The 26,457-nt window shown below is 33.3% G+C and overlaps 2 protein-coding genes across 2 annotated transcripts; one reads left to right on the top strand and one right to left on the bottom strand.

The window, feature by feature from the left end:
* Positions 1 to 306: 306 nt before the first annotated feature.
* On the top strand, positions 307 to 8,752 carry LOC128179922 (E3 ubiquitin-protein ligase RNF13-like). The gene is made up of 11 exons (XM_052847603.1): positions 307 to 430; positions 930 to 1,044; positions 3,230 to 3,316; positions 3,462 to 3,602; positions 4,132 to 4,216; positions 4,359 to 4,449; positions 4,883 to 4,988; positions 5,277 to 5,370; positions 6,199 to 6,279; positions 6,456 to 6,656; positions 6,787 to 8,752. Exons 2-11 carry the CDS (start codon positions 934 to 936, stop codon positions 7,116 to 7,118), a joined length of 1,329 nt encoding a protein of 442 aa, XP_052703563.1. The 5' UTR covers positions 307 to 430; positions 930 to 933; the 3' UTR covers positions 7,119 to 8,752.
* A 1,540-nt stretch (positions 8,753 to 10,292) lies between these two features.
* On the bottom strand, positions 10,293 to 24,242 carry LOC128179921 (F-box-like/WD repeat-containing protein TBL1XR1). Its single transcript, XM_052847601.1, has 15 exons — positions 23,805 to 24,242; positions 23,115 to 23,229; positions 20,480 to 20,625; positions 18,410 to 18,566; positions 16,351 to 16,483; positions 15,879 to 16,020; positions 15,053 to 15,116; positions 14,150 to 14,247; positions 13,016 to 13,076; positions 12,732 to 12,853; positions 12,542 to 12,616; positions 12,294 to 12,421; positions 11,896 to 12,061; positions 11,651 to 11,752; positions 10,293 to 11,497 (listed from the first exon to the last, which is right to left on the bottom strand). The coding sequence occupies exons 2-15, from the start codon at positions 23,170 to 23,172 to the stop codon at positions 11,471 to 11,473; spliced, it is 1,479 nt and encodes a 492-aa protein (XP_052703561.1). The 5' UTR covers positions 23,173 to 23,229; positions 23,805 to 24,242; the 3' UTR covers positions 10,293 to 11,470.
* Positions 24,243 to 26,457: the final 2,215 nt, after the last annotated feature.

Below are 26,457 nucleotides of genomic sequence, written 5' to 3'. Positions count from 1 at the left end.
ATTTTTTTTTATTTGCTTCTAGTGATTCTTATTTTGTTCTCAAGTTGTGGCATAGGCTATTACAGAAGGTTATATATATTAGTTGCATAACTGCATGTTCTCTCTGTTCTTTTTATTATAATTTACGAATTTACGTCAGTACTGGTATAACCTATTCAAATAATTCATTTGTTAACATGTAAGGGAAATAACAAATAGATTTTTATATATATTAGAGAGAGAGAGAGAGAGAGAGAGAGAGAGAGAGAGAGAGAGAGAGAGAGAGAGAATCCGGAATTAATATTTCCCACCGACAATCACCGGAAATAAATTTGTCAGGAGAAAAACAAGAAGGGCAGCCATGTTTTTGAAGTCTAAGTCAGTCATTTGGCATAAATTATTATGTAAATAGCGGATCAAAACTTCATTACGGAGGTTTTTTTTAATTCAGGTAATTTTTCTATTTAACTTTAACAAAGGATAGAAAGTAAAGTGATAAACTTCATGACTTGTCAGACTGGCAGTGGCTAGTGGTATCAGTTTGTTATTGTTTATTTTTGTTACACAATATCAATTAACTTTTGTTTGACTTGACAGCCATTCATTTGCCATTAAACATATTGATATTGATATGAAACAGAAAGTTGAAATAAAGCATTGTTATATGTTTCAAGGCTTCCATGGTACAGAGGTACTGTAGTTTCAATTTCATACAGACTACATGTGAATTAATCTATCATCAATGTTATTACAAGTGTCCAAGTTGCATAAGAGATGCATTGTCAGATCATAAGAAATTAACTGTTTATAGACATAGTCGAATCAAAATGGTGTTGAAGCATGTCTGAATATCTTGCGTTCCAATATTATACTGTGTTAATCTTATAGTATTGTACAGAGAGATGTAAGTAAACTGTTTCAGTAAATGTTAATCATGAGGTATCTTACAGGACAATGCCAGTAGACTGCCCCATCCCCCAGCATGTGACAGGGCTGTATGTGTTTGCAGTGATCAACCTTATTTGTCTTTTTCATGCCTCAACAGTTTCCTGTGATATTGAAGTGGTAAGATAATTTTAGAAACCTTCTTGTTATCAAGACCAGTCTATTTTGAAGTGATAAGATAATTTTAGAAATCACATCTTTAACAGGAACCATGTGTATTGAGTACATAAGATAATTTTAAAACCACTACATTTTTGCAAGGACTATGTACATATAGAAGATGTGTAATAATTTAAAGAACCCTCATGTTTACCATGTTTTTCGGGGCATATGTTGATGTGGGGCATAGGCGGAATTGCTCATATTCAGACAAAATTCAGGAAAAATCCTTAGACTACCCGAATTGGGGGATAAGCCGAATTTCAATTGATGATTTAATACTATAGTGAAAGTATGGTCACTAGCTTTTTAAGAAAGTCATCGTATTAAGTATATACTTTCAGAATATCGATGTAGAAAGTTAAAAGAGTAATTAAAGTTATTAGATTTGCTTAACATATATATTTTATGCAATTTTAAAAAATATATCTGTGTTTTGTGGCTGATTGGTCTATTCCGTATTCGTCGGTTTATCGTTACATATCATAATTTTACATAGTGTAAATTTAATTGCAACACCAACCTCTGTAGTTCTGTCTGATAGAACTAAGTATAAATTTACCAATCCTTTTATATTTTATTAATACCTTATTGCTAAATTTCATTTAATCAAGTTATACTTTGAAAGCTATTTGTAAATACGGGGTATGGCGTCCATTAGCTCAACAGGTGGTTTCGTATTCAAATAGAGTTATCCCCCGTAATCGCTATGAATGAGAAAACGAAATACATGTACCACACAGAAAATATTTCATTTGTGTTCTTTTCCATTAATTAATTAAATAGAGACGTGCCGTTATGCAGAGAAGTTGTAATGTTAAAAACACAGTTAATGCAATGAAGTGTAATGGTGTACACTACATGCCCTCAGGCTGTGTTTTAGTCATGGGTTTCACACTTTTGTATATCAGAGTTCCGGAAACCAATCCAAAATCTGTCGGACAATTGTCCTGTAAATATTCAAAATTTACTGGACATTTGTAAAATTTACCGGACATTAAAACTATTGCAAAAATATGCAAACTAAAATAAAAAGAGTTGTTTAAAAATGTTTCAGACTAATTTATTCAATTTCTTATTCAAATCATTCAAACTCCCTTTCAATTTCAAGAACAGTTTCGTGTATCAAATAGTTATGTAATTAATTCTTCTGGCTGCTCAATGTCACTTTCACTTTCTAAAGTTTCCGACTCATCAGTTTCTTCCTGCACTTTGCCTTGCCCTTCTGTTTACTTTTCTTTTTTTGTTTCTGTACTCTTTGTTGCCCCCGGTGTCCATTTAATCGGCCACATTTTTTCGAGATCATGATCAAATAGGATATTGACTAACGTGTGTAAAAGAAAAAACACGTAAATCCGGATTAACAACAACGCATGTTTTTATATTTTTTATCGCATTTTATTGAAATACTCAACTAATAAATTATCTCTGAATTAAAATAATTAACAGTTTTAGACTTTTTGTCTCGTAAATTGCTTTTTTATACAGTGCCGGTCTGTAAAATTTATCGGACATCTTGACCGATTAAATTTAGATTTTACCGGACCAATTCAAATTTTACCGGGGATCCCCGGTGGACCGGTGCGTTTCGGGAACTCTGGTATATACAAATGAGACCAGAATACCGTTATTTCATCCAACAGAAAATTAATTGAAAAACACAAAGCAGTTGATTTATTCTACACCCAAGACCAGTGATTCCCATGAACATGATGAATGCAGACATGAAAAAATTCACAAAATTTCTGTCATATTACATTCTACCCAGATTCATTCCCTTTATACTACGCAATAATAGTTTCCTGGGTTCATACAAAAATTCTTTTGATTGGCGTTGTAAAGAAATAGCTCATACATTTTATTACTCACAATGTCATTACAAAAATTATCAACAGGACAACAAATGGATAAAAAAAAACAATCCTCATAATAAACTGCTACAACAGTACAATGGATAACAACAGTATTTTATATTTTACTGTTTAATTTTAACTTTAAGCCTACGACAATCCGATCACGGGGGATAAGCCGGGGCTCGCGCATCGGAGAAAAATAATACCGGTCTATGCCCTGAAAAATATGGTATGTAGAATTGTGGGTGTATTTAGTGACACTCACTTAGTAAAGTTGTTGTTCTGTTTTCCAGATGAGAACCCTAACCAATGACACAATCAATTCCTTTCAAGATGAACTAGCAAGTTTCGGACCTGACATTCCAGACAATGGAATCTATGTAATGATTTCAGTTTCATGTGTATCTCCATATAATATGCATCATAAACTCATTTCCTTCGAAAACAGTGCTAGAAAATTTATGAATTTTGCTCAAATTTCTCTCATATGTACTGTACCCAGAAATAACTGTCGTCTTTTTACAGGGCTATGTGTTGGCTGTGGAGCAAGATATTCAAACCAAAAAATGCACCCTGTATCATCCCAAAATTCCAGATGTCAATATTTCAGACCAGTTGACATGGATAGCATTGATGCAAAGAAATGGATGCAAGTTTGATGAGATGGTAGCTATTATTCAAAACCTTATCAAGGAATGTGAGCTGTATATTGCAGAAAATTGTTATTTATCTTAGATATTACTTGCAAGGATGTTATGATTGATGATAACTGTATACCAACTTTTATTTGTGACAACTTTGTTTAGAAATTCATAAATAAAAAATTGTTCATACTAAGTGACTTCTGGTAATTTTCCTATATAAAATACACATACACAAGACATCAGAGAACTGGGTTGTAGTGAGAAGAGTTCACAAGGAAGAGGATCTCACAAACTTAAGTGAAATTTTTCTTGCACACACATAAAAGTTGGTCTACAGTATTTTGAATAATGAATTGAATCTCAAGTGGTGCATTTTTTTAAACGATGGATTTTTTTTTTACTTATCTAGGATATAGATATTTATAATCAACAATGATTTTTACTAGAAATGGCAATACTTGGTTTGAATAATGATAACCAGTTACAAAATCTGTATTAATCAGTAATTTGGAAGGTAAATAGGAGCAATGAGGTACTCTATGTGTTTTTAGGTCTACAGTGCTCAGACTCTAGGCTATGGAGCAGTGATAGTGTATAATGAGGATGGAAAGGATGAAATCATCAAGATGGGGGGAGGTAGTAGACACCATAGATTGACTATTTTCTTGACAGACTTTACTCCACCTTCTTCTGACATTGTTTTACTTTATAACCAATTGTAAAGTTTGAGATAACCATTGTTTGAAGTATGGACTTCAGTCATTGTTATTTTCTTCAGGCTCTAGAGATGTGGGCATACCCTCGGTGTTTGTTGGATTTACTGCGGGGAGCATCATGAAGAAGAACTTCCAGTATGATGTCAATAGGACGTAAGTCAGCCATCAATTCAGCACAGAATTTCAAGTCATAATGAGTTAAAATATAAATTATAATAAATGATTTCATTGTCATTCCAAAGATCACATGTATGTGCGTATCTAACAGAAGTCTGTCATTTCTCAAGACTTCAATATAAAGAAAATATTCATGTTTATAGATGTAGTTCAGAAATTACTTCTTTTGACTTCTGAAAGAAATGACAATTGTATGACAAACATGTATTAAAACTTTTCATTTTCAATTTCTTTATACCTTAAAGAAAGTAAAATGTTTGATTAAATGTTTACTTTTCAGTCAGTTAAAATTAGTTTGATATACAACAAAATGTATGCCATATCAAAGATTTGAAAATTTGTAAAAGTAAAGCTATAAAATATGTTTTAGAAATAATGAAGCAGAGATGTTTTGTCTTTATACCCCCAGGTTTTATATCAAAATCGGCAGGGATACATTTATTGATAAGCCTTACCTGATCTGGCCTTTTGCGGTTGTAGTGGGCACTTGTTTTGTGCTGATGCTTCTATTTATGGTGAGTTTATTGTGTTTTTATGGAACCTCAGCCACCACTTCTTGAGTTAACTTAAAAATGAATTATTTGACATACATACATTCAAACATATAAGTTCCATGTTTATAATTTGCATTCCTAAATTATGGTTTGTTTAAAAAGCTGTCGATAACCATTTTGCATGAAATTAACAACCATTTGATTTTTATTCCTGGTATCACACAAATCATTGAAATACAGATACAATACCTTAAGTGTTTTATAAGGCACTCATACATGTTTATTTCTTTTTCAAAATTTCTGTTGCAGTTATTTAAGTGGATACGAGATTGTCAAAAGAAAAGAAAGTCTCGGCTTTCGTCAAAACATTTGAAAAAGATTCCCATAAAAAAGTTCAAGAAAGGTGAGAATCCCAAATGACTTGATGTTTTTACATTTCATCGACTTTATTGGGAGATAAATCAGTGCACTGGTTTTAGTTGTTCTATTAAAAGAACATGAACATTTTTTTTCTAAAAACACAAAAAGCACAAATATGGAAACAGTATTACCATGTTATCTTGAGTCCCTTGTCTTTTTGATACCTGCTAACTGTGTAACTAATTTTGACAGCCTTTCTGCCATAGTGATTGTGTATTACTATTAATGAGGCGGAGTACAACTCAAGTGCAAATGGCTTTGCGCATTGTTTTATTTTCATGCAGTTGTCTTAATTTAAGATTTAAAAAATTCATTTACTATTTAAATTTTCAAGGGGATCATCTTGAAAGTTAATATTTTTTACTATGGGACCCTATGCGATTTGTTGTGAAAAGACTTTAAATTTTCACATTTTTTGTATTTCAGCCCTAGAAATTTCATTTCCTGTCAAATATCTGAGAAATGTTGTAAAAAGTCACAAAATTGTGAAATTTTAAAAAATTGTTTACCTCCTGGTTTGGTCCATGGGGTTATATCAAAGTTGATTTTTGCCCCCCTAATTTGACATCTTGCAGTATATTTTGGCTTACCAAAACTAATTTTAACATAATACATGTAATACAGTAACATTGTGAATTAATTATTTTAAGATTCTTAAAGTAATTGATATAGAAGTTAAATTAGATAAAAGAAATTTCATCAAAATATCTAGGGTAAAAATAATTAGACTAAGATTCGTTAAAGCAAAACTGACTGTAAGGATGCAGTGACTAGGTACATGCATGCTAACCGCTTGTTTTGTGATTTGAAGGAGACAATTATGAGACCTGTGCTATATGTCTGGAAGACTATGAGAATGGAGAAAAATTAAGAGTGCTCCCTTGTGCCCATGGTAATTACAACTGTGTATTTGTTTGCATTTCATTTATTGGAACAAATAAACATAATTATTGGGACAAAATGCAATATATAAAAAAATATTTATATTTGAGAAATCCTTTGATTTCTTGATATATAAGTACATACTGGTTCAAAGGGATGGTCTCTATTTACTGAAAATGATTTCAGCTTACCACTGTAAATGCATTGATCCATGGCTAACCAAGAGGAAGAAGACGTGCCCTGTGTGTAAGAGGAAGGTGATCCCCGGGGCTAATCCAGACTCGGACTCAGAGTCTTCAGATGAGGAAGGACCCGGCACCAGTGAACGCACTCCACTCCTGGCTGGAAACAATAACCGAACTCGAAGATCTACTTTTGACAATTCTGGTAAAATAAATCTTTTCTGGGATTAATGGGATTAAAATTCATTTGAGACTTTAAACAAGTGAAATTTGTTGATTGATATTATGATAAAAATTGGTGATTGTCTGTTAATAATTTATAATATCTTGTTTAGGATTGCCAGAGGCTGTCAGAACCGAGGTCCAAAGAGTACAGATCCGTCGACAGTCACAGTCCAGTGATTCTGATTCATCTGAGGATGAGGTGGACACCATTGAGGCAGACATCACCATGAACACCTCATCTGAGGAGGAAGAGGAGGAGGCTGAGGCTGACCAGGCAAGAGGAGGAATTACCGGTATTCACAACACAGCTTTCACGGACGTCCACGTAGACGCTGCCCCTCACCCTGTGGACAGGGCTACACAGAACCAGGCAGAGGTGGATGTGGAAGTGGTGACGGTGAGACAATCGGAGGAGAACAAGGCCTCCAATCATATTGTGTAGACAGTGTGTGTTGGGCCGGGTTGTGTGAGATATGTTCCAGTGGAAGAATCTCTGTGATAAGGAGATGGTATCAAACATTAATGTGATGAGGATCTTGAATAATGCTCAGGCACAAATAGTTCTACAGAGTAATTGAAGTATAAAGGTTGCTGGGCATTGCTTTTTTCTATATATTTTATCCAAGAATGAAACTCTAAGAGGACTCTGATTGTATAAATATTTCATTAGATATTTGTGTTATACAGCTTATATTTTACTCATACCAATTCTGTGTTAAAGGGAGGGTATCAGTGATGGTTTTGTTTGCATGGGTCAGGGTTTCCAAGGTTTTTTTTTTTGGGGGGGGGGGAAGGGGGGGAGTAACTTAATACAATGTATTTGCATTTAATAAGACTGAATTTTTGAAGGGGGGTTCCTTGGCCCAATGACCTCCATCCCCTTCCAAATCCACAAATGTCAATGTGGAAATGCATTTTGGTGTCATACTAATTGAGTATACGGATGTATTATTTATAAATGAACAAGGAGGACAGTTCAATAATAAATATGTCTGTTCTTATTTACTACTAAACTCAGAAAATTAACAAAAATGGTGTCATTGAATTGCTGATTTATTAATTTTTCAGAGAAATTTGAGATTTTTATTTTGAAATGTGATGAATGAAGTGCTGTGCTTTATTTACTATGTAAATCTGGTTTTGTTTTAAAATATTAAATGAAACCTATTTCTACCAATATACATCAGAGAAGTTTTCATTCTTTGTAATTTCATGTTTGTTATGTATAGTTGTATACCTGTTTGTCCTGTAGTCCAAATACACATTCCTCTTCTTTCAAAATTCAATTTTTAAGTTTGCTCACATTTTGTCTTCCTCGCTTTATATGTATGTATAGGAAAAAATGTTTGTACCTGGTTTATAAAGAACTTTCAAATTGTTACTTGTGCACAGTGTTTAATTGAATTTTAGTCAAAAAAAGTTTATGATTCAATTTTCTTTATACACAAAATTAAAGGGCGATTTTTCTAGAGTGGTGTGTTTTGTTAATGGGCCTTGCATCTGTAGAGTTAAATATCTGGTCATGGAAAATGCCCCAAATTATTGGTCTTTAGAAGCCAATAAATTTATTTCACTAGATCTTTTTTTATTATAACAATTTTAATGATATAAGGGTAATTTATAAAAATGTGTAAATCATCATCCCTTGAACACATTAAAATGATTTGTTAATATTATCAGTGCTATGTAGAATTTGTTGTTATTTTTATAGGAAGCAAAATGTTTGGTTTGTTTTTTCATATTTATAAATACTATTACCACGTGTAATGAAATTTTTTCCTTGGAGGTTGCATCAAAAAAACTTTGTTTCTTGTTATATTAGAAGCATGTTTTATATATAATAAGATTAATCATTTCATCAATATTTTACATTGAAACTCGTTTTGACAAATATTATGTTAGATTATCAATATTCATACATGTACTGTGATAAATTGTTTTGTGCAATTTTCTAATACCATGCTTCAGATGTTAGAATGTTGTTCCATACAAGCATGATGGCTATGAATTGTACAGACTTACAATAATGGCTCTGTATTTTTGAAACATAAACTATTAAAACCAATTGTTTGTCGAGTTGATGTTCAAATTTTGCTGTTTGAAAATGAGGACCAGAATTACTTAATTTCCATTTTCTTCTATTTTCTTTAATGGTTTTACAATTTGCTGATATGTGGTTCTCCACAAAAAATCTAAATTTGTACCGGTACTACTGTGTTATTACAGGTATTTTTGAAGAAACCCTAGTCATTAGTTGATATTACATGTAAATGATAATCTAATATGGACAGCATTATTCCATAGAAATAAAAATCATTGAAATTGTTTCCAACACAGCTTTCTCTTGAGCTTTTCATTTTGTTTGATAACTGCAGAATGGTGGTCCGTACGTCAACCCCAATTTCCTGCGGAGCTACTACCGGTATACAGTTCTGCAGCTACGTGTATTTGTTGATTGACAAATATTACATTTTATTTTTCCTTATGTGCTCAATAATTTTCCAGAAGGGTCCACTGGCTGTTGCATACATTAGCATACATACAGTACATTCCAATTTTGTTACCACCGGCAACGTATGTACACACCTGGCCCCAAATGTCCTGTATATAGTGGGATTTTTTGTTTTCGGTAAAGTTTGACAATTTTTGCGGGATTTTAATGTACCATTTACATGTTAAGAGCCTGACTCCATATGTGACAGTTCATTATTACCAAATCAGTTGATGAAGCTTTTATGGTTCTCTGATTCTAAGCCTCAAAGTATTTTTTTTTCATCATAAAAAATGTTATTTTTCCTTCAAACTTTATAAATGAAATAAAATAAAACTTTTTTTTATGGTTTCCATGCACTTTACAAAGTTATTGCAATTTTGGCCATGATGAATAAAATGGAATTAATAACGAATACAAGTTGAGATCCAATTAGAAAAAAGTTGTACCAGTGGGTGGCTCGAACCCTTTTACATCTAGGCATTAAGTCTCTGTGGAGCCATTAAGCCAACCAGTACATTGAATTGCTTAGCGTTATGTAAACATTCCAAGACTTATTAAATTTGTCTACATAAAAGGCAGATTTATGGTACAGATATGAACATTGCTAAGGATCGGAGATCATTGAGATAGCTCTGAAGTTGGTTTATTGATGTTACTGGTATGTGGACTGAATTAAAACATTGAGAATAAAGTGCCTGTGCCATAGTTCATTCACTTGTCCTTATTGATAATCAGAAAGTTTTTTAAATAAACTCTGAAAATTTCAATAAACATTGTATTATACGACCAATTTGTCACCCTCGTTATGAGTTGGTCACTCCTTTCAGAAAGTTCTATCTCTCTCTATAATTACCAACATTTATTAGCTTGTTATTTTTGCTGTACATCTTGCAGTTTGTTTGAACCAAAAAACAAGTATCTACAATGTTAATGATGCCATCAACATGCTGGTCGCACATAGCATTCGATATACTAGAATAGTGCAATAATTTTATAGCCTTTTGCCTTACTGTATGAGTATTACGGTAAACATTTCTTTGTTTCAAAATGTTTTTGATACATGTAGTGCTGTTATCCCAAAACCTGTCTGCAAAATATGATTTTCAATGAGAACAATCGAGATATGTTGACAAATTGTCTCTGTATTTGACAAATGAAACGCCCTAGTACATACATGATCTACAATAGCAAGATTCATGCACACAGTACAGAGTGATATCTTTTATCAGGGCAACAACTACCACTTTGTATTAAATGTTTCTACAGGTACATACCAAAGCTTGGCACAGAGTTTTAATAAACACTGGCATGATCAAATTATTAAAGATTTACTCAATTTTTACCTTCTCTAAAAAGATATAGACATATTTTAATGATATCTCCAGATAATTTTTAGGTTCATACAGAATAAGAATAAGGTTCATACTGAATTAAAATACACGTACAACTTTTTAATTTTTTTAATTCCATAAAACTTTTAAATCTATTTTCTCATACTGTAATTATCTATTTTCTGCATGTTTTTATTTTTGGTACAAGAATACAAATAATGACTACATAAAGAACTAAAAATGACATAGCTGCCATCTCCATAAAACCAGTCATCTTGTGAAATACAGCTTTTGAACAAAGGCGTATCAATAATGCACACCTAGTTATTTGTTATTGTTCAAAACCTTTTGTTTATGATAAACAAGATGTGGTTTTAATGTCTCAAGAAAACAAAAACCAAATACTAGTATAGTTTAAAATATAGCCTTTGTATACCTTTTCTGACAGTAAAAAAAGCCATTTCAATTCGTCATTTTTCCCAGTTCTAAAGCAACAAAATTTATAACATGAATTTTTTTTTTCTTTTTTCGTATATTAGTATAAAAGTAGCACTTTCTGTGAGAGGTGGAAAGATGACAACACTCAAATCAAAACACTTATACACAAACACTTACACACCTGAGATCAATATTACTTTAACAATTTTCCCATGAAAACTAATATAGACCTATTAGTATATATATACACACACATGTAATGTGAACAATATGTAGTTTCTTCACAATACGATCTTGTCATCTTTCCCTTCCTCTATATTGGTCAGTGGACTGAATGCTTGAGAGGGAAGCATTGGACAGCTTGGGTGTGACACGGTGCTGTAATGATGTGGGCGGGGCTCTGAGCCTCTCTCTGGGGCTGGCTGGTGCCTTCAGAAGGCAGGACAATGGTCTATCAACTGCACACCATCAACACATATCACAGACAAACAATATTTAACTCAAGAACGTCTCAAGGTTAACTGTGGAATATCATTTTCGCAAATCTAGGACGAACACCTGGAACAGATGAAGAAGCTATGTAAGTACATACATCTTGGTGTTGACATGATCTTGTATAAAACTAAACTTTCATTTAATAAAGAAATAAATTTCTTTGCAAAAAATCTAGTGGCATCTAATTGTTCTTTTATTTTTTTTTTATAGACTTACTGATCCATCTGATGCACTGGCTCCTACTTTGTCACCCCGATGATTCCAGCACACCTCAAATATTCCCCCCGTCCCTCGGTAACTGTGCACTAACTGTCCGCTCTGGAAAAAAAATAAACATCAATATCATTGTTTCTGATTCATATAACACTTTTGTAGGTACACCACCAATGTGAAATCAGGAATGGTTTGATAACTATGCAGCAAAAAAAATGTGATCTACCAACAAGCAAACAGAACATTACCTGAACATTCCAGATATGGACACACTTGTCGAAGGATCCACTGGCCAGGTATTTGCCGTCGGGACTGAAGGCCACACTGTAGACGGGCTCTTGGTGTTTGGTCAGGGTGTGGAGACAACGACCCTGTTCTACCTCCCATAACCTCACTGTCGAGTCAAAAGATGCACTGAAGAAAAACAACAAGCATACCATTAATTACAACATATATGGAAACATATTATGATAAAAAAAAAAGGACTACATAGCTCTGAGATAAATAAATGACCTGTATGAAAAGTTACAGGTAGTGCAGTGAGACTCGTTACCTGGAGAGTATGAGTGGTACATTGGGGTTGTTTGTGAGATAAATAAATATGACCTGTATGAATATTTACAGGTAGAGCAGTGAGACTTGTTACCTGGACAGTATGAGCGGTACATTGGGGTTGTTTGTGCCGGGCCCGGTGGGGCTCCACTTGATTGTGTAGATTTCTTTACTATGGGCCTGGAGATCATGCACACAAGGATCCTGTCTCATACTCCATATCTACAACATCCCAATCTCTTACTCTCACAAAGCAAAATAATCAGAAACAATAACCTGTAATTTTTATTCAAAGATTACCACCATTACATGCATGCATGAACACATGTATAGGAACCTTACTTTTAATGTCATATCATCTGAGCACGAGGCAAGAAGTTGACCTTGTGGATCCCATTTGATGGCATTAACTTCATTCTGCAATACATTATAGGATCAAAATAAATGAAGGTATGTTTAGAGAAGCAACAGTGATGAATCAAACAAAGCAGTTGTGCTATTAGACGTCTGGCATAAACAAACAAAATCGTACTGTATGTCCCTGGAATGTTTTCATTGGACGCTCCATTCCTAGCCTACACACATGGATGCATTGGTCGGTAGAGCACGATGCAAATGTAGCATTACTCTGCCAATCCACGTCCAGCGCGGGGGCTGTTGATGATAAACATTTTTATAAGATAATGAGGTGTTAACCCTCTTCTTCACATCGTAATTCTCATTTCCTTTTTTAAACTAATGACTACTTGCTAATTAATGAATCATCTTTAGAAAAAATAAAGTGAAAAAAATGTGACTTTGGTAGGCATGACTCACCAGAATGAAATGCGAATTGCTGTGTACAATTTCCTGAGCTAGCATCCCAGATTATTGTGGTCTGAAAGAAAACACGAGTGAATTAAACTTTATATACATACGAATCTTGAATACTGTATGAACAGAAATTTTTGCCATGTCTCCACTTTATTTTCCTCTAATTTTCCTTCATTTACAGTGGAGCTGAAAACTTCAAGTTACTTCAGGGCAATCATTAACAATCAATATTGGGTGGCAATGGCCCTGTGCACATTATTAATTTACATATGAGGGTCGATTAAAAATTCGTAGACTTTTGCAATAGTTTTTGGGAATTGATTCATAAGATAAAATTGAGCTAAATAAGGCCGACATGTTTGTGGGATGAGAACAATCCGTTCTGGCAGATCATTTATTCAATATTTACCAATAAATCTGATGGCCTGTGAATTAATTTTGTTTTTCTTGAATATTTGTTTCTTATGTTTTTTTAATTTGCTGTTAAGTCAACAGTCTAAAATAGCAGTATTTTTCAGAGTATTTTTCAGAGATTTCTCCTTCAGATTAACAGTTACAACAGACTCTAAATCAGCTATGTTCAGATATTGTTCAAACAATAATCCTAAAAAAGTCAATTCCATGAGTAGTGTTACTATTTTATTTTATTTATTACAAAATTTGGTCTGCAAAATCTTAAGATCAATCAAATTAGTTTATATATTTTTAAAATTCTACACCTACATATTTAATCAAGCTGTGAAAAATGGAAATACACATGAAATACAAAAATATACCGGTACTCCAAAACATGTCAAAAGTGAAATCTTCAGAAATTGGAGTCAAAATGGAATAATATCAAGCACTCAAATTAAGCATTGCTGTGACATTTTATGGCAAAATTTTGATGTGATAAACCTGTAGTATTTGGCTGAACAGAAATCATTTACAAAAGATAAGATGTTTAATGTTCTATATGAAAACTATTTCATAATCCTTGAATTAAAGTTCTGAAAACAAATTTTGTATGCCAAAACAGCTCCTTCTCTAATTTATTCTTGCGCTTGGTTGATATCAACTTTAACAAATACAATGTATGTTCCTTGAATCTTTTCTCTCGAAAACAACTCAAGTAAAAAACATTCCAGGCAAAATTACCTTGTCTACACCTGCACTTAGAATATAATTTCCTCGTTTATTCCACTTCAGAGCAAAAATTGGTCCTTTGTGTTGCCCTAATGTGTTCACTAGTCTTCCTGCAACAGATAAAAGGATAGCGAGTTCAGAAAGATCAAGAGAAACAACTAATAATATTTTTTAACTGATAATTTTTTTCTGCAATACCAGCACCAAGAGAGATTGATATGCATGTACATTTATATATTTTATAAAAAATGAATTTTTCGTCTATTTCTTTTGAAAACCGATTGTAATTCATACAGGTCTACACCGACAAAATTGAAATCTACTCTTTCCAGTTAAACAATGTTAGCGCTTGATTATTTGCATTCCTTGCTATGAAGGCAATGTCAACTTCAATTCAAGTAGCTATGATAAAAAATTTAAACATTGTTCATTGATGTTTTCCTTGTACTTTTGGTGTTGACTTTGCATGGATTATTTCTTGATAGATAGAAACCTAAGCTATATTGAGGGTACAGACTCCAGAGACTAGTTCCCGCTGACCATTAGACTTCCAAGTATCTGTACCAGTAGTTACCATGGTAGCCTTCACATATATGGTAAAACAGCTGTTCTTTTTGTTAAACGTTTTGATTGACAATAATAATAAATCACATACTTTCACAGTTTTACTGAAAGAAAATTTACTAAGGAGAGACTCAGAACAGTTAAATGCTTGCTTTGGTGGTTCAAACAGGCTATGAATGTAGCCATTAATGCAAAATAAAATACATATTCCACATCAGCAGATTAGTCATTTTTTTCTGCCATGATAGCTAGTTTCATACCAGCATGAACCACCACAAAAATCAAACTTTCGGGTTGTTTTATTGCCTTTAGATAACCTTTTGTTAATATAGTGATGCATGATGTGACTACCTTCTGTACTCCATATCCTGGCATAACCATCGTAAGACCCTGTAGCCAGTAAAGTCCCTTCACACTGCAAAACAAATAAACAAAATACATGTACATTTTTTCAGTAAGTTAACCATTTTAATAATATGCATTTCTTTATACTTTTTCTAAACTACTACACAGACACTTGTGAATTGTTATGCATGTTAAGAACCCCCTACGTTGTTAGAACTTAGAACCTGAGTTCAAACCATTTGTGTATGTTTTATATTATAAAATATGTTCAAACCATGAAAAAATACAATTATTAATTTGGTTTCCCAAGTCTCAAAGGTTACATTTACATACATTAACAATATTAGCACTCACAGAACTACACCCAGCAAAACACAACCAATTCAGGGTTGGACAGGAAATAGCGGTTCTGGGATTTAACAGTGGTAAATACCAGTATTTCCTGTCCAACCAATTAAATACACATCTTTACACATATAGACTACGTAATCAATATTCTGTGTTGTTGTCTCTGTGTTGATTACAAAACACACAATCTATGATGCATACTGATGTAAGAAATTCATTTATTGTGTGTTAAAACTTGGTGTATATCCAGTATCACAAAACACTAATATCAAGAGACCTCAAAAAAAGTTTCAGAGACAAATTAAACATTGTTGATCTATAAATAACTTATCATTTACACTGTTCCAATGTTTTTTTTTAAGTTTTTTATGTCAAGAAGTTTGTTTCTGTAAAGGCGGTTACATTATAATTTTGATCTTATACTTGAGTTGTTGGCAAATTAATTCTCATGTCCATGTAATAACAGACAATACATGATACTTACATTCCAGTCTAGAGAGGTGACATCTTTGTTACTAGGGACTTCTGTACCTCCTTTCTGAATACAATGTCGGAGGACTAACTGATTCGCACTGTAGCAACTGTTGTCATTCATGTTCCAAATCCTCGCGGTTGAATCCCCAGATCTGAGCAAATTTTTCACAACTTCATAAATGTGGCAGAGAAATAAGACAAGTCATGAATTACATTGACATAACTTTTGTTGATCTTAATCATTGTTTTTCAACTTTGGATAATTTCCATTTTTACAAAAAAATTTCCCCATTAATATGTAGAAACAGCCTAAAAAAAGTTAAAACTTTTATAGATGATGAATGATTTTCATAAATCAATTTGATTCATTTTCAATATTTCTATTTTTTTAAAAATCAGCCTTTTTTAAATCATACTTTAACAAAAAAATATATATATACATATTTACTTTTCATGATTTCAACAACAAAAAATTTAAATACCCTGATGCCAGTAGATCATTGGTGGGATTCCATGCACATATGAAAACTTCTGACTCATGTCCTCGTAAAACTGTAGCTTTGTTTGTGGGAATCTCTTGTCCAACTTCCACTTCCATAGCATCTGTGTGATTCGCTGAAAAAAAAAATAACGAGTTCAGATTGTTAATTCATGAAAAAGAATTATGTCCCTTGATCTCTTTGTACTTCCATCAAAAACATAATTTTGAAATAGACTATAACTTCACTCATTTACAATTCACTGAAATAGACTATAATATTTCCCCAACTCTGAAAGTTTCGCTGACACAACAAAATGAGAAACAGACTATAGTAGCTGACTGCATGTGTAGGTGTCACAACCAGTTCAACAACCTGACTTCCCCTACATCTGATTTTCCCATAGACCCGTCCACACACAACCTGAATTCCCTTTTGCTATCAAATAATGGAATCTTCTTTACATAAGGTTGAGATCCTGAGAGATGTTGGAAGATTGCCAATATGAATGTATTATTCCGAAATACCTCAGTGCAATTGAACTCTTCAACATGTTCACGGTATATATAGACATGATTAAAATAGATCAAGTGTAAATGCAGGGAAGTTGTTTGCCAGATTACAAAGGAATGTAGGGTAATTTTCTTGCTACACGTTTATCATCTGTTGGATCTAAGCCAACATGATATATACTTTATTCAAAACACACATAAAGAACACGAACAGAGGTTCAACAAAGTTCAAGCCAATGAGCATTCAGAAGAGCTGCTGTATCTTTTACCAAGTCCTTCGCCGCGTAATGGTGACACATAAGTCATTACATAGTATAGTCTTGGTTTATCACAAATAGGATGAATGTTATTTGCTGTACGAGGCAGAGCAAAGATCAATACAAATTAGCAAGTTTCTTGTTGTTGAGTTATGACAAGAGTACAAACCCAGCTGGGTCAGAGCGTTATCGATTTTCCTTTCTTTGTGTGAAGGACATGTCTGATTATTGACGTCAATGCTGATCTTTATAACTTAAGAAACCAGTTCTCCTTCCCACTTATGCAGACACCAGAGGCTTACAAAGGAATCCTCCAAAATACTAGAACCATTTTAACAAGACCTTGGACTTTCGGTTGGACGTAGCTATCTATTTCTTGGGTCAAAACAAGTTGAAAATGACGCGGTTTCAAGCGAAATATGCACCGATTGCGTAGTCTTAGCTCAAAAGCCAGACAAATCTTGTTGATTTCAAAGAGCAATGGCTGAGTGGCCAGCAATGAAATCGACAGGCATACATGATACTGCTGTTTGACACATCTACCAAAAGTCCAAGCTCTTGTTAAAATGGTTCTAAAAGCAAGGAAATCCCCTGAAGGGTTAACACCAGGTCACTCTCAAAACATACAGTACATTGCTCTCATTGTTCTTAGCATGTTTATCTCATTCTATACAGCTTCCAATAACCTGGTTTATCTTTCAAATCAACAAATCTCAGAGTTTCCTACTTTTTTTGCCTAGGTCAACAGTTTCATGTCCATGAGCAAAATATGGACCGGTCCAGAGCGATATATCTGTAGCTGTAACCCCCTGGAGAGTGAGTCAGACCTGCAGAGGTCTGTTAGATGTTATCTGAGCCCAGCCTACATTGGATTTATTATGACTTGTTAGCTGCCAGGCTGGCAAATCAATACACCACAAATAATCGACCTTCACATTGCCTACATTGATTATCAAGAAAACCCACAAGGCATAAACTGCAATAAATAGCAATGTTTTCCTGTGTGTCATTTAGTGTGAAGATAATAGAGGCAATAGCTTTACAGTCATGTGCCCCATTAACGTAGGCAGAGTTTTTCCTTTGTGGCATGTACAGACAGATTCCGATTATAAAAAAAAAATACCTGCCTTTTATGTAACTAGGTCACAATAAAACTTGTACAACTATTATTTCTTTCAACAAAGCACAGGTGTTTGTTGGCTTTTTATCAGAGCCAACTCTGCCTAGTGGACATTACTTGTTATCAACCTGAATTAATCCTTTGTCTGCTTAGTGTTGCCTTGTTTTATTTACCGATTTCTGCAGGCGTAGCCTCTTCACCGTTAGTGCTGGCAGGTTCCGTCTTGATTTTAGGAGCAGGTTGAGCTGCTTGTTTCTTTGACTCCACAACATCAGGCATCACCGCATCTATCAAAGTCAAAGCTTCTATGTTTTTTGCCTGAGCTCCATCCTATACAAAAAACAAAAAGTTACGACGTCAGATAAAAGTGAACAAATGTAGGTCATGGTATTTATTTTGGAGCATTAAAAATAATAATCTAATTAATCACTGGCGTCAATATTCTATTGTTTGAATGACTTCAAATTAGTGGGTCTGGAATTGCATACACCAGTATTTATCTAATTATGTTCTGAGGATGCACTTATTATTTAAAATGGGTTCATGTTGATTCTTTACATGGAAATTCTCAATAACACTTTATACTGGTAATGTAAACTATTACGGTAACTTATAATGGTCAAAACTACTAAAAACATGGAAGTTCTTGCTTTTCCATTCTGTAAGAAGCAAATATTGACTGTCGTAAAAAATCAATCTTGGAACAAAAACCTTTGTGTTTTTCAATCATGCAAAAAAACCAGTTGTTCTCAGATATGCATGAATTTGATATTGAATTTCACAAAAGATTCCAATATGTTAAGGTCAAATAATTGATCTTGTTTCAGTTCATTAATGAAAAGCAATTTTGCTATTCATGTTCAGACATATTTATGCATTTTATTATCAAGGAACGAGGAAGCTTTATAGAGCAGATCACAGCCTTGGGTGGAGTAATAAAAAGCAAACTGCATACAAACTGTTATTTTGAATGGCTTTATCAGTGACTAACCCAGAGGTTATCTAACCAGGACTTTTGCATTTGAATTACAAGGCATGTAGGGAAATTCTTATCTTGCTGAACTCTTCGTGCTACCTGATCAAATTTTTCACATCTTATCTCCAAGACATCATATTTCTTTCAAGTACACATTTTTACCAATACAAAAAACTGGAACTGTCCTAATGGGACTACCCCCCCCCCTTCCCCCCAAACACTAATTTCAAATGGGAATAATATGAATGTTATTAAAGTAACTAAAATGTAAAATGAAAATCATGAAAGGTCTGCAATACATAAATTAAAAAAAATTGTAAAAAAAATAAATATTTTACTCAACAAAGACCAAAATCAAATTTGTAAGAACTTCCCTGTAAATATATATGCAATACCTTTCTGTATCAAATGATCTTTGTTCATTTGTTATAGAGAAAAAAAACCCACATAGTGACATTAATCCCTCCTTTTGCAGTAAATCAAAATAGCCATGCAATGCTCTTCTGTGCAATGCTCTTCTGTGGATATTAAACACCTTGAATATGTTTCTAATCTGTGTCTTGACAGTGCAATTAGTCATTTCAAAATTTCCTCATTTTCTTCTATGGTACAATGTAATTCCAAATTGATTGTATAGGACCAAGATTTTCTTTGATGAGGTTGCATTTTGTAGACCTTGCTAACTTGTTAACTCCCAAAACAATATAATGTAAACATGAGAATTTAATATTACAATTTTTAAATTTCCAAAATACTACAATCATATCTCATTTACATTAATGTCCTTTAGGGTCAGTTTATCAATTTATCTGACAAAATTTAAACAGCTTCTTATTAAAGTTTCATTATTCAAAATAATTCATTTACTTGTTATTAATGATGATATAATTTATTACCTTAAAATGGTAGAAACTTTTGGTTAATGTGAAACAGTATTAAAATAACCAACAAACCACTGCCCATTTTAAAGATTATCAATTTTCCCTCATCCCATGCTCCATCTGAACCAAGGAAATTGATTTTTTTTTTTGGAATGATATTACTTTCTAGTTTAATTATTCATGTCCAGTTGTTTCTTGATCTATCCCCTCCCCCTCCCACTTTATATTTGCCTTTCATTCCTTGTAACTGGTGAAAGGGCGTGGTTACAACTACGGTAATGTTCAACAGACAGTCCCATGTGTTCTCCTCAAACAAACGTGCTTCCCACTTCAATGCAGATTAGTGAAAGACCACAGGATCCATATGAATTAAAACAATGTCTGACCTCTCCAATGCTGATTTCAGCCTCTGTGTACTGCAGGCCTTTCATGATTATGTTGAGGAGAGCAGCAGGTGGAACCAAGGCTCCATTGATGTTGGACTGACTGATGTGGCTCTCAATTCCAAATGTGTATGCGGAGTGCACAAATCCTGGAATATATATAGACAAGAAATTTTATGAGACAGAAATTGTGTCAATGTAGTTTTTTTTTAAAATATACACATGTAATGATTTGGATTGAGAAGATTTATAAGCAGTTACAGTTCCCAATATTTAATGTCAAATAGCTACACAACTTGTTTAGCATTGTATTAATTATAATGTAATATTTTCAAATTCCTTTCTGTACAAGATTTTTTAAAAAGCTTAGTGAACTGGAAATGACATTTAAAACAAGCCATTAAATATCTGTGTAACATGGCGGCTTTAACTGAATGTTACAGGTTACACATTAACTGTGACATGCATTTCCTGCACAGCATAAGCTAGGGTCAATGATCTTTCACTCGTGACTTCATTGATCAACCATATTTCTGACTTGACTTAGGGGCACGCTACTACAAAACCTCTTGCAGGTCAATAAATGTAATATTTACTTTTGAGTTTTATGTCATCACAACCCTAAACAAGCATATCGGTTTTACAATGCATTTCAGGTATCTGATTACGCTATGCAATAACAATATCAACTTATCAATACTAAAGACAGAGAAAAAACCACACACAATAAAAAAAGTGAGAGCTGCAGGCTAGCTGCAGCAGCAAATATTTCAGTACAATATATATATAATAGAATAATAAAGACATTTACAATTTAATGTTTTAATTTATTTATTAATCAATTTATTAAAAATATATTCCTTTTAAATTTGTGTGCATGTCCAAGCATTCTCCCCCTCTCCTGTAACCAAGAGAAATGCTATATTTAGATATCTGTGGAGGCAGCAAAATACCATTGATTTTTTTTCTCTCTCTCTCTCTAATTGGTAGACATAGACACTTGTTTACTTGCAAGGGAAATTGTATACTAGTATCCATTATGTTCAAATAACTACATGCCGGGAACTGTATATGACAAATTTTAATAAAAATACAATTAGAATTATTAGATCAAATCCAATCGTTTGCTTTCTTCAAGAGCTATCATTAGCACCCTAAAGATTGTTTTTTACATATTTCCTCTGTATAAGAAATACATTAACATCCCTCTGCAGGTTTTGTAGCTAGGGAATTTGCTAATGAAAGGCTGTTGGTCGGTTCGAAGTAACATATTAAGAAGCTTATTCAAAATTAATTTTGTGAGGCATTCAAAATTTTCTGCCATGATTCATCCCACATACGTTGTCTTTAAAACTTTAGTGTGTTCCGTAACAAAATGATGATGCTATTAGATGACAGAAAACCGTCAGTCCAGTAAGTCAACCCCCCCCCCCCCCACCCCCACTTCAAGGGTTATAATTTAGTCTCTGAAATAAACTTATAAAATCTTATCCATTATCTTATTTATCAATATTTTTAATAAATAACACATTTAAAGTTATTAAAAGTTAAGTCTCTGAAATAATCTTATAAAATCTTATCCATTATCTTAGTTCAATATCGATATTTTTAGTAAATAACACATTTAAAGTTATAAAAATGGTATATAATTAATACAATTTTAACCAGGAAAAACCACTTAACCATTAACTGTTGACTAATTTGGATTAACACCATGTTTTCATAAACACAAAAATAATTGCATTATTCAAGGAAACTCTCTTTATACATACCTCATGCAGCACTGCTAATGTTTAACACTGATCAACTTTGCCCTAAATGGCCCTATGCAACTCAATTTGTCTTTAAATATCAAAGTGTTAATAATATGCATATCTGTGAAAGCTGTAGATATTCCCATTTTATTCTGTTATTGTTTTGTTTATAGTTTGGATTCCTATTATGCTTTCAATGAATAACAACAGTCTACATCCTCTCCCTTCTTCAGGCTCTTTAATTTTGCTTTGCAAATTATATAAATTTTCAGACTGATACGACAACACTGGTTTCATAGTTTAATATTCTTATTTCTGAAATTTCATTACTTTTTTTTAAAGTCACAGAAACAAAAAGAAAACCTGTTTAAAAACTGGTAATATTTATTGAGTCAATTTTAAGAATTTGTTTTTCCTCTCCTGACTCCAGTGTTTAAACTTTAGGTCTAACAGTAAGTAAGAAATTAATTTTTTTAATCAAAATTTAATGAAAATCAAATTTAAAACCTTTTCATTAAATGGAAAATATATTGATCAGCTAATATCTGTTAGGCCTATAAAAAATTTGTCTGTTTAGGGTAACACTGATGAAAAAATTAGGTTAGGTAGGTAGGGATTTTCTTTATTTTAGAATGTTTGTTTGTGTCATATTTAAAAATGGATTTTTTTATAGAAATAATACAAAATTCACAATCACATAAAAAACAGACATCTAAAAATGGTAGGATCAGGGCATTTTTGTAGGTTAGGTCGGGTTACCCTAAACACAACTTTTTTTTAGGCCTTATAAAAATGAAATGTGCATGACCAGAAAGGTAGTTTTCGAACAGAAAAAAAGCCTCCTGTTTGTAAATATCAAAATGGAAGAGGCAAAATCTACCAACCCGACTCCTGAAGGTATCTGTAAACCAGAAAGTTGACCTCATCACTTGTGAAACTCATTATTCTTGGTTTCAAAAGCCACAAACTTTCATTGCAGAGGCTGCTTTCACAGCCTCACTGAAACATAAAAAAATTATCAACAAATTATCAATCAGACAAGGAAATAGGCTGACAACGTCCATGCAAATAACTTTTTTTAGTTTTTTTATTTTTGACTACCACTCAAAGTATTTAGTTTTAGCGGTTACACATTTCTCCATTCATGTCCCTTTAAATTTAAACACGTTTGCAAGTTGCCTAACTCAAAGACACCTGCCTGCATTTTATTCAAGTTGCACAGAACATACTTTGTAAAACAGACTATAGAATCACGTGAAATAATGAAATGGAACAGACTATAGAACTACAAATTAATGCTGTTTTTGTCCTTTCCTTGAAAACGCACTATAAAAGAACACGTTTAAATATGATTAGTGATATATCTGAATAAGGTCAAAAAACAAATCTATTTTATATCCATAACTAAACACGCATTAACTAACAAGCTCCTCAATTTCAAATATGTCCACAGTCCAAAGAAAATATGTCTTCATGTATCGATATTGATCCTCAAATTCATGATGCGATCATAAAATTATCAATCATATTATTTTGATGATTAAATTATGAACAAAGTTAATTCAAAAACTCACCAAATAGTGCTAAGAATCCGACTTTTTAACAAAACACCGATTCAAAACTATGGAACAGACTATAAAAACATTAATCGAAACTATTGGCAATTTATGAATTAAAACGTGTTCTAAACGATTTAAAAAGTATCTTCTAGTACTTCCAGCACAGAATAATCCAAAAATATTCACTTCACTTAAGTATAACACATGTAATCGCAAATGCGTCCCAATTTCGTCACTGTATGTATTCCCTACCACTGCTCGTCCTTCTTGTCTGTACAATGGCGGAAGATATAATATTATGCACTATGTTTTACACGCGTACCAACAATGTATAAATATTCAATATTTTGAACTAATATTCCTAATTCCTAAAACCATATCTAAAAATCTAAATCCCCAGAGAGACTTTTAGACATGTATGCCATCAAAGGTCTGAAATCTTGCATGATTTTTTTTTTAGTATTCATGCGCATCGATACACGAAAGAAGTCCGAAATTGCGGGTGTCAGTTAAATCATCGAATACATTGTATTTTTACCGATTATTGCTCATATAGTTTGATTAAATATTTATGATATAATTGGATATTTTAAAATTTCACTACAGTTTGAGGAATTTGAAAGTATGGAAAACCCTCATTTCGATAAAAGATGACTAAAGGCTGTTCTATTTATGGGGATGTAAAATCTTACAAAGATTGTTTTTCTCCAGAAAAAGTTTACTGCAGATGATCAAATCAACTATAAAAATAGATCTAAAAATATGAAAGTTATAAAATATCATTCAAATCATAATCTCTCTGAATTGGTAACTGAAAAAATCAAAATACCACTGAACCTTTTACCCTGACACCAAATGCAATCGACTATTCCATATTGACATACTTAGCTAATGAGGCTCAACAAGGGAAATATAAGGTAAGTTGCTGACCTGATAAATTTAGTCCTTTTCTCAATAAGCTAGGTATTATCTTTACCTTCGCTCAGCTCGTGTATGTTGAAGCATGTGAATCAATCGTATAAATTTATATATGTATAGATATATACATGTATAGGTTTAGTACATAGGGCCGATGGGTGGATTTGAACTGTTATTCATATATAACTGTATGCTATAAATCATTTGCATTTCATTTATTTATATGGATGCATCACATTGGTTACAAGCACGCGCGTTCTGTCGATACTTGTACAGATGCTTGAACAAACTTTAAAATACAAAGTCATGCCTATGTTCTTCTTGCATGTAATTACCGACCCTGTAAGTGTGCACAATGACATGATATTCTAACAATCTTATTTTTTGTAGATATTGTTATTTGTATAAGCATATGTCATTGACTATTTTTGTTATCGACACCCCCCCCCCCTCCCCCAAGGTCCAGAGTTGTTTCGATACATCCCACCTATTGAACAGTAACAATTCATGTAGGCTAAATTACTGTTACATGTATTAATAAAGAACAAACAGAAGCACGTGTGTGGTTAGCATTTTGAATGCACATTTAGCATTTGAACAATTTATAAGATAAGATAGATAATTTTATTTCCAAAAAAAAAAAACAACAACAACAAAAATATTATTTTTATGCATGAACTGATCGAGAAACAAGACCGAGCGAAAATAATTTTTAGAAAGAAAAGGACAGAAAAAGAATTGGGTCCCGCTATATTGGACGGGCTACCCACCGGCGCCTATTCACGGGCGCGATCCCACTACTGCTCAACACGGGAACTTTTGTCTGCTGTGTTTCCACCCTGGACCGGTACGTCCCTCCTTAGACAACCTGGTGAGCCTAGGTTCCCCTGAGCCCACCATATTGATGCTGAGCTTAGTGCGGACGCCCGATCGACATAGAACACCGATGGACAGGGCCCCCGGCCTCAAACTGTCCACCAACTCAAGCCTCCAGGTAGCTGGATTACAGGAGCACGCCACAACTCCCAGCGATATATATGAGGCCTAAATGGCATTATAAACTGACTAATAAACAGTAATCGAAGCACTTAAACAAATGAATTACTATTTCGTTTAGTCACAATACTTGATAATGCAGATATATGTATATTTCAAGGATTTTTCAAAAAATTAATCGAGAATCTACGTTGTAGATGTTTTATAGCGACATCTAGGGGCGATCTAAATTATGCAATTCCGGTAACTCTATTTTATTTAGTTACACTGAGAACGATTCCAAGAGTTACATTTCTTAACGACTGCACTAATTTGTATATAGTAATTTGTAATGAGGCAAATATATAGTCTGTGGTCTGCATAAATCATGTATGTCCCAATGCCCCTTAAAAACGTGGTGGTTTACTGTTAATATGAGAAACTCTAAAAACCCATTATTTGGGTGGTTATACATAGGCGTCGGGTCGGGGGGGGGGGGGGGGGGGCTTAAGGGGCAGATTAATATATGTCCATAAATTCTTAAATTGTAATTCGAAGAAAAAAAACCTCATAATGTTATTCTTTAGATAATTCATTGCTTCATTGGAGGTTCATGCGGTTATGAAGGTTGCAAACACTGAAACTGACAAAAAACATAACTGACCTGCAATGATGAACGAGCTATATTTTTTCAGACCCCCCCCCCCCCCCCCCCCCCCTTGGCCCGTTACTTTAATATTCGCATGAAACTAAAATAAAACCCACAAAACAAAAA

The sequence above is a fragment of the Crassostrea angulata genome, chromosome 4, assembly GCF_025612915.1.
Source record: "Crassostrea angulata isolate pt1a10 chromosome 4, ASM2561291v2, whole genome shotgun sequence".
In the NCBI taxonomy this organism is placed as follows: domain Eukaryota; kingdom Metazoa; phylum Mollusca; class Bivalvia; order Ostreida; family Ostreidae; genus Magallana; species Magallana angulata.
Note: the sequence above shows the minus strand (reverse complement) of the source record. Positions and strands in the feature narration are given on the sequence as shown.

Coding starts and splice junctions, on each gene's coding strand:
- LOC128179921 (XM_052847601.1), bottom strand. CDS start 23,172: ATGAGTTTCACAAGTGATGAGGTCAACTTTCTGGTTTACAGATACCTT. Junction 18,567..20,479: donor CTGAAATCAGCATTGGAGAG/GTCAGACATTGT, acceptor TTTTTTGTATAG/GATGGAGCTCAGGCAAAAAA. Junction 14,248..15,052: donor CAGGATATGGAGTACAGAAG/GTAGTCACATCA, acceptor TATCTGTTGCAG/GAAGACTAGTGAACACATTA.
- LOC128179922 (XM_052847603.1), top strand. CDS start 934: ATGCCAGTAGACTGCCCCATCCCCCAGCATGTGACAGGGCTGTATGTG. Junction 3,603..4,131: donor GATGCAAGTTTGATGAGATG/GTAGCTATTATT, acceptor ATGTGTTTTTAG/GTCTACAGTGCTCAGACTCT. Junction 4,450..4,882: donor CAGTATGATGTCAATAGGAC/GTAAGTCAGCCA, acceptor TTATACCCCCAG/GTTTTATATCAAAATCGGCA.